The 14,560-nt window shown below is 52.7% G+C and overlaps 1 protein-coding gene across 3 annotated transcripts; it reads left to right on the top strand.

Annotated features, from left to right (window-relative positions):
* Positions 1–5,190: 5,190 nt before the first annotated feature.
* On the top strand, positions 5,191–13,988 carry FGD2 (FYVE, RhoGEF and PH domain containing 2). Of its 3 annotated transcripts, XM_057404477.1 has the most exons (17): positions 5,191–5,464; positions 7,485–7,734; positions 8,515–8,595; positions 9,054–9,202; positions 9,578–9,734; positions 9,861–9,999; positions 10,631–10,689; positions 11,037–11,183; positions 11,562–11,654; positions 11,964–12,043; positions 12,122–12,152; positions 12,257–12,349; positions 12,559–12,684; positions 12,872–13,018; positions 13,221–13,364; positions 13,448–13,694; positions 13,775–13,988. In XM_057404477.1, the coding sequence occupies exons 1-16, from the start codon at positions 5,400–5,402 to the stop codon at positions 13,679–13,681; spliced, it is 1,995 nt and encodes a 664-aa protein (XP_057260460.1). In that variant the 5' UTR covers positions 5,191–5,399; the 3' UTR covers positions 13,682–13,694; positions 13,775–13,988. The 3 variants fall into 3 exon arrangements, with proteins under 3 accessions (XP_057260460.1, XP_057260451.1, XP_057260441.1); XM_057404458.1 differs by lacking the exon at positions 5,191–5,464 and having other exon boundaries at positions 7,298–7,734; XM_057404468.1 differs by lacking the exons at positions 5,191–5,464; positions 13,775–13,988 and having other exon boundaries at positions 7,296–7,734; positions 13,262–13,364; positions 13,448–13,582.
* The last annotated feature ends 572 nt before the right edge of the window (positions 13,989–14,560 follow it).

The raw sequence follows: 14,560 nt of genomic DNA, 5'->3' as shown, positions 1-14,560 counted from the left end.
TGTGCTGCGGGACCAGCATCTGTCTAGCTAGACATTGTAACTCAGTGGTGGGTGGGTGTGTGTGGTGTGAAAGAAACTTGTTTTAGATCTCTTTGTATTTGTAAAATGTCGTCGATCCCTAAGTCGTCCCCATTAGGCTGTCTTTTAAGCCACTGGAAGGAGGGTCGGTTTGGGCAGAGTATGAAGAAAAGTAAACTAATTGATTACTGTAATGTATGGTGGGCACAGTATAAACTGGAGGATCAGGAGAAATGGCCTGAAAATGGGACTTTGCAGTACAATACTATATTGCAGTTGATGTTATATTGTAAAAGGGAAGGAAAATGGGACGAGGTACCATATGTGGATCTATTCTTTGCTTTAAGAAATAATGATGAATGGCAAAAATCCTGTGGAATAATGTTTGTAAAGGTAAATGCTAAAGAACAGTGTAAGGGATGTGTTACCGAGAAAAAGTGCATGCAATGCCTTGCTGTAGACAATAGTTTACAACATCAGAGGGATATTGAAAGTCTGGATTTAGTAGTGGCCCCATCAGCCCCACCGGCACCAAATGAAGAAAGGGGGGAGGGAGAAGATGACAGTGAGGAAGAGAGTGATAGTGATCTTGAAAGCATGGGAAGTTGTGAGCACAGGGAAGATCAGAGGGCAGCCCTCCCCGCTACTCCGGTTTCACACAGAACTCGCCAGAGGGGAAATCGGGAAGGAAAAATGCAAACCCAGGTACCTAAAGCAGTGCTGGTGCCTTTTAGACAGAGGGTGGGAGCTGAGGGCCCGGTGTACCTTAAGGTACCCCTCTCGCCTGGAGATTTAATCATCTGGAAACAATTAGCAGGAACATATAGAGAAAACCCTGATAAAGTAGCCCGTGTAATGAAAATGATTATGAAAACTCAAAATCCAGATTGGGATGATATACAGGTGCTCTTAGACACTCTTATGGATTCAACAGAAAAGGAAATGGTATTACGAACTGCTCAGGAAAGAGTTCGGGAGGATATAAGACAAGGGTTAGTTACAGGAAACATAGATCAAAACTTCCCTATGGAAGATCCGATGTGGGATTATAATACACAAATAGGGATGAGGAATTTACGAAGGTATCAGGACTGGGTAATTGTTGGAGTGCAAAATGCCATGCCTAAAACAATAAACTGGTCAAAACTGTATGATGTCAGACAGGAGAAGGCAGAATCGCCGTCTGCTTTCCTAGAAAGACTTAAGGAAACGGCCAAGAAGTATACAGATTTGGATGTGGAAACTGAACAGGCTAGGGCACAATTGGCTTTAATTTTCTTAGGACAGTCTCAGGATGATATTAGGAAAAAGTTACAAAAATTGGAGGGGAGAGACCTGCAGAACCTAGATAGATTATTGGAAGTGGCCTGGAAAGTGTATAACAACAGGGAAAAAGAGAGCTCTCGGAGGCAGCAGCAAAATCTGTTGGATGTAATCCAGGGGAGAGGACGAGGCTTCCCTAACCCTAGAGGAAGAGGACGGGGAAATATGCGAGGACGGGGACGAGGAAGGGGATTTAGCAACCCAAACTTAGGGATGAATACAGAAAGGCTAGGGTATAACCAATGTGCCATTTGTAAACAAGAAGGTCACTGGAAAAATGAATGTCCGTTTAAAGGAGGATACATCCAAAACTGGAATGAAGAGCCATTAAAAGAGCAGTGGGACGGACCATACCAAGTACTGTTAACCACGTTCATGGCAGTAAAAGTAGAAGGGGTGGATTCTTGGATACATAATGCACGAGTAAAGAAAGTTCCAAAGGTTTGAGAAACACAGGTACTAAGTCCTACGAGACTAAAACTGAAATGTAAATAAGATGTCTGGGTTCATTTACAAAACTTTAATTGTCATTTGGTCATTAACACAGCTGACGGTTGTTCCCTTTCTAGAAATTCCTCAGAAAAGAGATGTTTTGACACGGCTCATAGGACAAGATGCCATTCTGCCCTGCAAGTTCACAGACACCATTCCGGTAGGATCAATGCCAGTAAGGGTAATTTGGGAAAAGGTAAATAGTCCTCCCCAATATCCAGACCTTATCTTTGACAGTAAGAAACATGAGACTCAACTGCAGGGTAAATGGAAGTTGAAAGGTGAAGTTAAAAATAGACTCAATGGGCAGAACCAAAATGCTGGGGAAGTAGAATTAAAATTATCAAACTTAACTTTTGAAGACCAGGGCAAATATCGATGCATTATAAAAAACAAATGAAAGTGTAGATTATGCAGAAAGAACATTAATTGTCAACTCTGCAGAAAATTATGGAATGAAAGCAAATCAAAAACCTGCAATTGACTACAGTGAAATTGAAGTTACAGGAAAAAGAATTAAAAGATAGAATCATAGAATCGTTAGGGTTGGAAAGGGCCTTAAGATCATCCAGTTCCAACCCCTCTGCCGTGGGCAGGGACACCTTACGCTAAACCATATCACCCAAGGCTTTGTCCAACCTGGCCTTGAACACTGCCAGGGATGGAGCATTCACAACCTCCCTGAGCAACCCATTCCAGTGCCTTACCACCCTAACAGGAAAGAATTTCCTCCTTATATCCAACCTAAACTTCCCCTGTTTAAGTTTGAACCCGTTACCCCTTGTCCTGTCACTACAGTCCCTAATGAAGAGTCCCTCTCCAGCATCCCTATAGGCCCCCTTCAGATACTGGAAGGCTGCTATGAGGTCTCCACACAGCTTCTCTTCTCCAGGCTGAACAGTGGATCCAGTGGATCCAACACAAATAGTCCAGATATCCCGCCAGGATCCTGAAGAAAACAATGATAGGCCTAATGGAAGATTTTGCAAAGATGCAAAATACAAGTAAAATAACGGCATGTTTACCAATACCAACAGAGGCCGGAGAACCGATTGAATGGGGAATAATAACGTTCTCACTTCCAGAAATTAACGAAACAATTACATGTCAGGAGAAGGAAATGACCAAAAAACGTAACGGCGAGAGAATATCATAAGGAAGGTATTCTGGGAACCTCCATAGCAAAGTCATTATGTGAAAAGAAACTAAACTCGCAGTTTACCTCTTATGAAGGAGGAGTTGGGAGATGTATTTATGATAAAGAAACTAAAGTAAATAGACAAGTAAAGGAAAAGGTGTGGGAATGCCAAAAGGTGAATGATTCAAAGCAAAGTTGGGATACGGTCTGGTCAATGAGTATCGTACAGAAATTCCAATATGGTGGAGACACACCTTGGTGTCTTAAATGGACAGGGAAACAAAATGCAACAGGAGACATAAACTTGCTGTCAATGAATAAGGTCAGTCGAGATACTATCAAAAATATTCCCTGGTGGAATTGTACAAGGATTTTGGATTGTGATACTGACCCTGAAGAGATTGCAGTACTCCCAGTTAAGGTTGCTTTGATGGCTGGGTGTGCATGTTGAGGACTAAAAATAGGAGGAAAAACAATTCACGTCCCAGATAATACTGTAGGCTGTAGGTATTCAACGGTGCATAGTATGGGACACTTTGGGCAGTTAGTGATGGGACCTGGACTACCCACCTACCTATGGAAGGTCCAGTTAAAGAACTTACTTTAGGATTACCCACACTCTCTTCAATTTGGAAGAAATCACCATTTAAAGGTAAGCTGGAAACCCTACAAATTCAAACAAAAAGGGATATAGATGATGATGATGAAGATACTTGGCAAGAACCCTCCAAGGGAGTCAAAGTAGGATGGGCTTTAGAACCCCTGTTCGCCCAGGTTGCAACCTACCGAACTAGGGAAATGATTTATAATCTGATTGGTCAAACAGAGAGACTAGCCAGAGTAACAAAGAAAGGATTTAGAGATTTGAACTTACAGTTGCAAGCAACAACTAAAATGACCTTGCAGAACAGAATGGCATTGGACATGTTACTAATTAAAGAGCATGGTGTTTGTGAATACTTGAAAGACAGAATAGAGCATTGTTGTTTTCATATTCCTAACGTAACTGTGAACATAGAATACGGTATTTCCCAGCTGACCAAAGTAGAAAAAGAAGCAGAAAGAGAGTACATTGAACAAAGGTGGATTGGAGCACTCTTCGAGAGTTTGGGCCTTCACCTCACGGGATGGGTGCGTTCCCTCGTGCAAACTGTAATTGTGATACTGATTGTATTTTTAATGCTATATCTGATGTATCTTTGTATCCAGAAGGAAATAGCCCGAAGCAGTGCATGGACCCATCGAATTATAGGAGCAGTAACTAGAGAATATCCAAACCACCCTACACCTCCACCTACCTATCAGGAGACAGTCACCTAAGGAAATGATAATACTTGCTTAAGTTACATGAAGTATTTTCCAGGGGGGCAAATGTTAGAAAAGGGTGAGGTTTTTACAATTAAATAATCATACAGAATAGTAAAATGATTGTATTTGAGAAATTTATAAAGCACCTGAGGCTTTGTGTATTAGAGGAGGTTGCAACTTTGCTGTTTTGTATCACTTTATAACTAGATGTTACAGTGGTAGTTTTGGTAGCAAGAACTAACATAACCACATATGGTGAAGGGAGTGTGGTGAATTTAGGACAGTATGTATTGCGAAAATCTACCCCAGCAGAAACCTACGCTTAAGGTAGCCAAAAGGACATACCAGAGGCAGTCAAGGGAAGATAAGAAAATGCTGGCGTCCACACAAAGGTTGGGACATATCCAAAGAACAGAAAGGTGAAAAGGACAAGCCGAGGAAGACTCCTTACTTCATCCGAGGAAGACTCCTTACTTCATCAGGACGACCACCAGAGGGGGCTGCGCAGGCGCAAAAGAGGCTGATGTCGTAATAGACTGATGTGGCAATCCTTGATGCATATGTATTAGTCAGTGATGTAATCTGTGTTGAATATGTATTAGTTACGAAATTTTTAGTGTATAAAATGCGAACGCGATGGGACCAGGGTGAAGCCAGATTTGGGTGCGTGCCCCTGGTTTCCAGCCCTGCAATAAAGCACCTCATATAACCATCCCGGTGGTTTTGTGTCAGTTCTTACGCTAACACAGCCATTGCTGGGGGCTCCCTGCAGGCAGCCATCAGGCCTCCTGCCCTTTCCCCAGCCCCACTGCTGCTCTGGGCACGGTTCCGCCCAGCCTGGGGCACACACAGTGAGGTTCTCCCAGACTGAACAAATTCCCAGTGTTTTCTCAACGTTTCTCCTACTTGTGCTGTGCTTCCTCTTTCCTTTCCCTTTTGAGGCCAGCGCAGAGACAAGCTCTCCCCCCACAGAAAGGAGGGCAGCAGATGGTCTTTGCCTTGTGCAGATCCTCATCCCAAACCAACATCCTGGGTCCCAGAAGCACCTCGAGAAGAAGGGATCATCAGCTCCCACCCTGCAGCCCCTTGACACCTGCTCCCAGCCGGTGCAGGCAGCGCCATGGAGGGAGAGGCTGAAAATCAACAGAGGGTGCTGAACCTGGTGGCTGTGTTTGAAGAGCGCTGGTAAGGAGTGAGGGTCCTGGGTGCTGTGGGTGCATTTGAGCTCTGTGCAGCATGGATTTGGGAAAGAAGAAACCCAGCACAGAGGTGGCCTGGAGGCTGCAGAGGAGCTGACAAGGTGATCTGCTTCTCTTTAGCACTCAGATCTGCCCCAGTGTCTTCCTCCTGTGCATGGAAGGCTGAAAACCTCAGTGGGATGTGGCTGTGCTGGAGGTGTCAGTGCCTGGCTCAGGGATAGGTTGTGCCGTGTTCCCTCTGTGCTCAGCACCTTTGTGTCAGCCTGGCCGGGGAATGCTTTTTCTCCTGCTGCTGGGGAAAAGGGTTTTGCTTTGTAAATGTATGGGCAAGGGTTTTCACTGGGAATTGACTGCTTGAAGGCCTGGGAGGATCCAAGCCTCAGGCACCAGCCTCAGGCTCTCCAGCTGTTTGCAACGATGGGACTCCCTGGAAAGGGAAGAGAAAGCATCGTGTTAAGGGGAAGAGCAAGTTCCTTTGGGGCTGCACAGGAGGCCCATAAAACAGCACCTTCACTGGGAGTGAAGCAGGGACCCTCAGACAGCGTGACCCAGGGTTGGAGCGAGGGGATCTGCCTTGCCCCTGGTGTGGAAGTGATTCTGAGGCTTGGGGCGAGTCATTGTTGTGGTCTGTGCCTCAGTTTCCCCACCTATTGAACCAGGATGCCACATCCTGCCTTCCCTTGTGTCCTCTCAGTGAGCCTCGGTGAGGCTGGGTGGTTGGGCCAATGGGTTCTGCAGTAGAGGTGGTCAGGCAATGTCTGCTCCGGGAATGTCACCTCCATCTCTGCGGCTTTGTCCCCAGCTTTCTGCTCTGGATGGCTCCAGAGCAGCTGTTGTCCCCGTGGTCCCACAGTTGAAGTGTGCCCTTGTGATGTTGTGGTCCTGGAAGCATTGGTGGCATTTGATGTGCCTCCGTTTCACTGCTGCAGAGTGTTTGTTGTTCATCACAAAGCGTGACTTGGATTTAGGGGAAATAGAAGTAACTTTGACTTTCAGGGGAAGCTGAGGAAGCTGGAAACAGGTTTTCTGGAACAGAAAATGGCTTAGCCCAGGTCAGCACAAATAGAAAGAGAGAAGTTCCCAGCTGGATCCTGGGAGTGGGTTTAGGCTGGCACAGTCTGGAAGGCACCAGGAGGTGAAGCCTCCCTGTCACATGAAGGGTTATGCCATCCCCATGGACAGGAGGGGATGTGAGCATGGCTGTGGATGCACTACCGAGCTCACAGACACGTGCTGATCAGCGTGAGAATGGACCCACCATCTGTTTCACAGGAGTGTCTGCCCCTCAAGTCATCTGCTATCCTCAGCTTTGCAGTTCTGTGTCCAGTTTCATCCCACCTTTCCCCTCCTCCTTATCCCGCTCCTGTGTGCAGGCCACCAGGGAATGTCCTTCTAGTTTCTGTCCAGGGCAGTTCACCCCAGGGACCAGCTCTCGGGTGACAGACATGAACCCTGTCATGTTCACAGCCTGTGCCCTGTGTGGCTTCTCCCCCTTGCCTGCTCTGGACCTGTTTTCCTTGTCTTTGCCAGAAAGAGGAAGAGAGAAAACCACCAAAGAGCTACGCCTCTGCACAACCACCTACACAAGCCTCCTCTTGGCTGATGCCTCTTGGCTCTTTGGCCGTTAAAGCCTCGTGCCTGAGGCTGCTGCTCCCCACTTTGGCTCTGCGGTGGCAGCAGGCAGAGGGCCAGAGCTGTGCCAGCACCGCAGAGGTCAGGGTTATCCTTTGGGAAAGAAATGCCTGTGGGTTGGATGAACAGCAGGGAGAGTTGTGTTCTTCTAGAGCACGACAGGGCCTGACCACATCAGCAGGAGGCACTGGAAAAGAGAGACTGGATCCTTGGAGGATGTATGGGCTTTCAGACCCTGGTCTGGAGAGCAAGGCGGCATCAGCTGCTTTGTGTCCCATCACGTTCACTTGAGGATGGTGGCTTTAACCTGGGAGCTGGGTGGGCCACACCATGGGGGAATGGGTGAGCTGATCACACTGATTCTATCATGGCAGGAGGGGCAAGCAGGCTCCACACATCCAGCCCAGTCCTGCAAGCAGCCAGTCCCAGCAGCTTCCAGCACCTCCAGCCAGCCAGAGCCTCTCCCAGATGGATGCCCGGCACCAAGCGGAGCAAGGGAGCAATGAGCAGCAGCAGCAGGGGCAGCGCGGGCTCAGCTTCAAATGCCTCCGTTCCTTCCAGCACAAGGTCAGAGAGGACAGCTGGAGGAGGCAGCAGGATCCCGGGCTCAAACCGGGCAGCAAGGTGAGCTCCGGGGTTGGGTTGGGTTGGGTTGGGTTGGGTTGGGTTGGGTTGGGTTGGAGCCGAGGCCTCTGCAGCCCTCAGCAGGTCCCTGCCCTGCAAGGGCTGCGGTGTGATGTGACAGAAGTGGCCCCTTCCCTGGTGCTTCAGGCACAAAGTCCCCATAGTCAGTTAGGTCCAAGCAGACCTTGTCTCTTCCAGCTCTGATACAACCGCACCATGAGGGTCTGATCATAGAATCCCAGACTGGTTTCTGTTGGAAGGGACCTTAAAGCTCCTCCAGCTCCAGCCCCCTGCCATGGGCGAGGCCCCTTCCACTGGAGCAGCTTGTTCCAAGCCCCTGTGTCCAGCCTGGCCTTGAACACTGCCAGGGATGTGCAGGTGAGCCCAGCCAGGTCCATCTCAGGGCATCCCCAGGGCTGTGCTGCCCTTTGCTGACTGCAGGACTGCATTCAATTCCTAGATGCATCTGTAGACCGTAGGGTTGATCCACCCCATGCTGCCCCACCCCTCAGGATCACTAACCCTGTATTGCTCTGGGATAAATAGGCACAGAGAAGGGGGTGATCCAGGAGGACATGAGCCAGGCTTCCCAACAGCCACCAGGCAGCTTTGTTTTCACCCTTGTTTCACTGCATGCTTTGTAGAGCTACTTCCCTTGATGGGAAGGTCTGGTTTAATGCTTTACTGTGGTCTCTGAACACTGGGAAATGGAGCTGAATCCTCTCAGGCTGGTGGAGGTCATGTCTCTGCCCATGACATTGATCCTTTCTCTCCATGCAGGAACCAGAGGAGAAGAAGATCGCTCTGGAGCTGCTGAAGACAGAGCAGGCATATGTCAACCGCCTTCACCTTCTCGACCAGGTGAGCTGGGAGCAGAGGAACCCACACGGGGAAGCAAAAGCCCTGCTGCCATCTGCCCCACCAGCACAGCTCAGCTGATAAACCACTCAGGGCCAGGGCACAGCTCCACACTCCCCACGTTTCATGTACCCTTCAGCAGGGCTCGGGCCCTGTGGCAGTGCCCAGGCTCAGTTCAGGGTATGCACAGACCAGGGACTGCTTCATGGAGATTTTGGGGAGAATGAAGCTGTACAGATGTGAGCCACGCTGGCCTCTTGGTCTTCATGACCGGAGAATGGGTCTGGCCCTCCATGGAGCACCTTTGTCCCAGCAAAGCTTTCCATTCCCCACACTTCTCTCTTGGGGCTTGGGATTTCCCTCCTGCACAGTCATGCCCTTCCACTGGGTAATGTGCCAGTCTCAGAGAGGAATCCTCAAGCATCTTCCTGACCATTTGATTTAGCCCTTCTTTCTTCCAGATATTCTATACAGAGCTGATGAAAGAAGCCAAAAATGGGAAGACAGTCCCAGAGGAGGTGGTGAAAATGATCTTCTCCAACATCTCCTCCATCCACCAGTTCCACTCCAAGTTCTTCCTGCCAGAGCTGCAGAAGCGCATGGAGGACTGGTGAGCTGCACTCAGGATACCTGGCTTGCTTTGCCAGAATGGGGGAGCAGGGAGGAATTTGGGCTTCCATCAGGACCAGAGCTCAGCCTGGTTCACTCCAAATGTCTTTGTGCTCTAAAGCTCTTCCTTAAAACACTTCAGCATACATCAGGGTATGTCTGGGGGGGGGGGGGGGGGGGGGGGACGGACACATCTCAGGTGCTTTTAAGCTGGCTGCAAGCTGGGGACCATCCTGTTCTGGAAAGCATGAAGTTGTCTGGGGACACAGCTGGTCACAGGGGTAAAAACCTGTGTTCTCCACCGTGCACAAGCTTTGATTTACCCTTCACTGTCTGTTGGTCCCATTGCACTGCGGTCTCTGGTTCCTTCCTGCAGGAGCTGCAACCCACGGATCGGGGATGTGATCCAGAAGCTTGCGCCGTTCCTTAAGATGTATGGTGAATACGTCAAGAACTTTGACAAGGCCGTGGAGCTCATCACTGTCTGGTCAGAGAAGTCGCCGCCCTTCCAGGAGCTCATTGCTGACATCCAGGTATTGGGAGACAGCAGCAGCGCTCCCCAAAATCTCCGTGCAAGGGGGAGCAGCAGAGGGTAGGAGCTGCCTTGGTCACTGGTTCTGGTCACTGTTTCTCTCTCCGTGCCTGGTGTCTCTCCCCAGAAGAGGAAGATCTGTGCTAACCTAACACTGCAGCACCACATGCTGGAACCTGTGCAGAGGATCCCACGCTACGAACTCCTCCTGAAGGATTATGTCCGAAAACTACCTCCCGAGTCCCCAGACCGGGATGATGCAGAGAGTAAGGGCTCCCTCTGGCTCTTCCTGCTGTGGGGAGCAGCAGGATGGGTTTGTAGGGGAATAACAGCCCCTGATGTTGTTTGTGCATGGGCATCAGGATACCTGGATTCTCTTGGATAAACCTCTCAGTGTGACCCTTTCCTAGCAGGGAGAGGGATGAATCTGCCCTTGCAGGGTCTGTGGAGGTCAGCGGGGAAGGCGGGTGGTGGTTCAGGATAAGGGTAGTTCCTCCAGAGCATCCCCCAGGGAGAGCCGCAGTGGCCAGGGCAGTGCTCTACCCCTGCGGACACCAGCTCCCACTCCTGCTGGGATGGAAGAAGCCGCCGGCTGCCCCAGGGCCATGCAGGCTGTCCCCAGGGCCATGCAGGCTGTGTCCAGGGCCATGCAGGCTGTGTCCAGGGCCATGCAGGCTGTGTCCAGGGCCGTGCAGGCTGTCCCCAGGGCCGTGCAGGCTGTCCCCAGGGCCATGCAGGCTGTGTCCAGGGCCGTGCAGGCTGTCCCCAGGGCCATGCAGGCTGTCCCCAGGGCCGTGCAGGCTGTGTCCAGGGGAGGGCAGCAGGCACCGCACACGCGGTGGGAAGGAGAGACCATGGACTTTTCTTTAACCTCCATCCTTTCTCTCCTGGTTACAGAGGCTCTGCAGATGATTTTTATGGTGGCCAAGCACTCAAACGCAGCTATCGCAGAGATGGTGAGTGCCTGTCCCAGCTGGAAGTGCTTTGCTGCTCATGGCACCACGGTGACTTACAGCTTCCTTCTTGACCTTGTTGCTGTGCCATGCCCTGAGTGGGGCAGGAGCACTGTGGGTTCAGCAGAGGAGGTTAGACCCTACTCTTGATGCCCGACCCATCAACCTGAGCCTGGAGAAGCCATATCTGCAACATCAGCTGTGATGTTCAAGGCTGGGAGAGGGGTTTGGGGTCAAAGAGCTGTGCCATCCTTCACGGGCTCGTCTGCTGGCCTGGGGACGGAGAGGACCAGGGGCGACAAGGTTGTGGCTGCTCAGCTCCGCACAGAATATGTCCTCTGCCTCCCCAGGAGCGGCTGCAGAACCTCTGGGTGGTCTATCAGCGGCTGGGCCTTGAGGATGACATCGTGGATCCCTCCAATGAGCTGATCAAGGAGGGGCCAATCCAGAAGATCTCCACCCGCAGCAACAGCACATCGGAGAAGTACCTGTTCCTGGTGGGAGCCGGGATGCCCAGGGAAATGGCAGGGAGCAGATAAGTTGGGAATGGGGAGAGGGGCAGCACCACCTCACTGGGTGTTGCTGGGTCATCTCTACACAGAGGGGGTGAATTCAGAGCTGGGGGGTTTGACCTGCACGAGACACCCTGCACAGAAGATGGTTGGGAACCTGTGGAGCCCTGGGTGTTCCCAGAGCATTTCACCTTTGCAGGGTGGGAGAGGGCTGGGACAGGAACAGTCACTTTTGGGGCTGGATGCTTCCCAAAGACCAGTTCAAGCCTCAGGGAGTAAAGGACTCCAGATCCCAGGGAAGCCCTCAGCTCTGAGCAGGCTGGTGCTGGGCTCCAGCCAAGCCCATTCCCCCTTCCTGCCCAGTTCAACAACATGCTGCTGTACTGCGTGCCCAGAGTCATCCAGGTGGGAGCTGAGTTCCAGGTCCACCTCCGCATCAACGTGGACAGCATGAAGGTCAGACAGCACCTTGTCTTTGGGCTTCTTCCCGACCCTGGCCTCCACTTTGGGGTGTAATGTGGCTTTTTCTCTGTGCTTCCTTAGGAAGGGGGGAGGAGCTGGAGCCGGGGGGGTGGCTCTGTGGGTGAGGAGGGCTGGTTGATACACCCAGATCCTGTGGAACAGCAGTGAAACCTGGTCCATGCAGGATCTGAGGGGCTGAAGGGCTTGTCCCTGAGGAGGGAAGTCCCTGTCCCTCACGCCATGGGGGAAGGTCTCTGTGTGTTGGAGGTGGGTTCAGCTGCTCCACATCCTCCGGTCTCTCAGGTGCGGGAGCTGAACGATGCGCAGTTCCCAAACACATTCCTGGTCTCGGGAAAGCAGCGGACGCTGGAGCTGCAGGCCAGGTAAGGGGAAGGGTGATGGTCCCGCAGACCCTCAAGGAGGAGAGAGGGTGGCTTATGCAGCTCCCTTTTTGTACCCAGGTCTGAGGAGGAGATGAACGCCTGGATCAAGGTACCGCTCAGGGCTGGATGAGGCGGCACGTCCCACTCATGCTGGATGCCCTGTGTGGTGGGAATCCTCTCTGACCACCCCTCCATGCCCTCCTTCCCCTCTAGGCCTTCCAAGATGCCATTGACAGGAAGGAGAAGAGGAGTGAGACCTTTAAGACAGCAGTGCTTGGGCTGGAGATGGGCCCCCCTGCACTGAAGGTAACCCTCCTGCCCTCCCCATGCCTTGCCTGCCTCCAGCAACCCCTGCACAGCACCCACCGTGCTGTGCCTCAGTTTCCCTTGATAACCGAGCTGTGGGGAGGCTGCAGATGGGGAGACAGGCTGAGGAGGAGAAGGGGTGAGATCAGAGGGGCTGGGAGCACCAGACCATGGCTCGCCAGCCCCATTGATGCAGCCTCCCACCGCAGACAGAGGAGCTGGGCCGCCGTGCTCCGCAGTGGGTGCGGGACAACCTGGTGACCATGTGCATGCGCTGCAGGGAGCCCTTCAACGCCATCGTGCGCCGCAGGCACCACTGTCGAGCTTGTGGATACGTGAGTCTCCCTGTGCCCCTCCCGGCCTGTGCAGGTGGCTGCTGGGGCTGGAGCACTCCGCTCCTACACCTTACACACTTGTCCTCGGGATCAGCGCTGCTCCTGCCCCTCAGCTCCTCATGGAGCTGTCCCTGGGATGCCCCAGCACTGCTCCAGTCTCACCAGTGTCCCGGTCTGGTGGCTGCAGGTGGTGTGTGCTCGCTGCTCTGACTACAGGGCTGAGCTGCAGTACGATGGGAACCGCCTGAACCGCGTGTGCCAGGAGTGTTACGTGTTCCTCATGGGCCACGTGGTGCTCGAGGACCGGGAGGGGAAGCCCAAAGGCATCTTGGAGGTGAGCTCTGCCCCTCTTCCTCTGAGCTCTACACACACCCTGGTCCCTCAGTGCCTGGCAGCCAGGACCACCCCTCGCCTGCCCCTGGCTTGGAGGGAGCTGTGGATCAGGCAGGGAATTCCCCAGGAAATGGCCATTGCTCATTGCCCTTTCTGCCTCCTGCACTGGTGTTCAGGGATGTGGTTGGGTTGGTTTTTGGCAGAAGGAAGCTGCAAAGGTTTCAGGCCGGAGTTTGCTCTGCAGTTCCCTGCAGATGCTGGACAAGAATGGCAAAGGAGGCACCCGGGGCTGGTTTGTGATCCCGCAGGATGATCCCCTCGTGCTGTACATCTACGCAGCCCCCCAGGTAAGACCAGGCTCAGCTCCACCTCCAAGGGCCTTCCCCTTGTGCCCGTCCCCTGCCTCCCACCATGCTTCTGCTCTTGGCAGGATGTCCGAGCCCACACCTCCATCCCGCTGCTGGGATACAGGGTGAGGGACCTGCCGCACGAGAATTCCCGGCACCTTTTCCAGCTGGTGCAGTCGGGGCAGGTCCACACCTTCCTGGCTGACACTGAGGAGCTGAAGCGGTGCTGGATGAGGGTCATGGCACGCTGTGCCGCGGGGATCACACAGCCCGAGGAGGAAGAGGAGGATGCAGAGTCCTGCAATGAAGCAGAATAAGGCCCAGCTCCAGGTGGGTGAAACCTCCCCATTCCCATCCTGCTCATCCTGCCTTCAGGCAGATCCCAACCTCTCTGCGTTTTGGTTTTCCAGCACAGAAAGGACAAGGTGGAGGTACGTTTGTCACCGCACGGACGAGCTGCATCCTCCTTCCCCTCTCTCCGCGCTGGACAGGGAGGATAGAGATACCCGAGCCCTGCTTGGGGGAGCCTCAGCCCGCTCTGCCGCCGGCTGCCGCCCGAGGGCAGCAGCGCCTCAGCCTTCCTCCCCGGCTGAGGATGGTGCAGGGGGATGCCCGGTTGTGTTAAAGCATGTGTGGAACTGAGCCCGCTGTGATAAACCCGACCTGCAACCCCCGGTGCAGCCCACCGAGCCTTTTTGGGGGTGGATTTTCCAGAGCGTCCTGTGGGATTGTCACCGCGGCAGCACATCGGCTGATCTGTGACCAGAGACCCAGCTTGTTCCTCACCCCTGCCTGGCCCAGGGGTGCTGGATTTAGGATGTCCTGCTGCTGTCCTGGGATTGCAGCAGTCCCACAGCCTGCACTGCTGATCCAGCCTGTGCTCCTGCCCATCCCAGCCTTCCCCTGCTCCCCGTCCTGCCCGCCAGCGCCTTCCCTCTTGTGCCTCTCTCAGTCACTCATTTCTGGATAGGGGAAACACTCTGGGCCAAGGTCAGGCCCGTGCAGCTGCTGGTGCAGGGCAGTGATGCTGGGGCACATGGGGACGTCCCCCCTCCACCACCAGTCAGCAAAAGGAGCACCCCTGGTCATTCACGCAGTGCTGCAGGCTCCAGCCCCATGTATTTTCTCTCCACATCCTTTTTAGCTTCCCCCAAGATGTTGCTCAGTCACCACTTGTGAGCCTGCCAGGGGCTAAA

The sequence above is a fragment of the Pezoporus wallicus genome, unplaced genomic scaffold, assembly GCF_028554395.1.
Source record: "Pezoporus wallicus isolate ANWC-B61680 ecotype Strahan unplaced genomic scaffold, APGP_CSIRO_Pwel_v1 contig_5863, whole genome shotgun sequence".
Lineage (NCBI taxonomy): Eukaryota > Metazoa > Chordata > Aves > Psittaciformes > Psittacidae > Pezoporus > Pezoporus wallicus.
The sequence above is the reverse complement of the archived record's forward strand: the minus strand, read 5'-3'. Positions and strand labels throughout refer to the sequence as shown.

Bases quoted from the DNA above. Each gene is read 5' to 3' on its own strand.
- FGD2 (XM_057404477.1), top strand. From the start codon at position 5,400: ATGGAGGGAGAGGCTGAAAATCAACAGAGGGTGCTGAACCTGGTGGCT. The intron at 7,735-8,514 runs GTGAGCTCCGGG...CTCTCCATGCAG, and splicing joins GGCTCAAACCGGGCAGCAAG to GAACCAGAGGAGAAGAAGAT. The intron at 12,350-12,558 runs GTAACCCTCCTG...CTCCCACCGCAG, and splicing joins TGGGCCCCCCTGCACTGAAG to ACAGAGGAGCTGGGCCGCCG.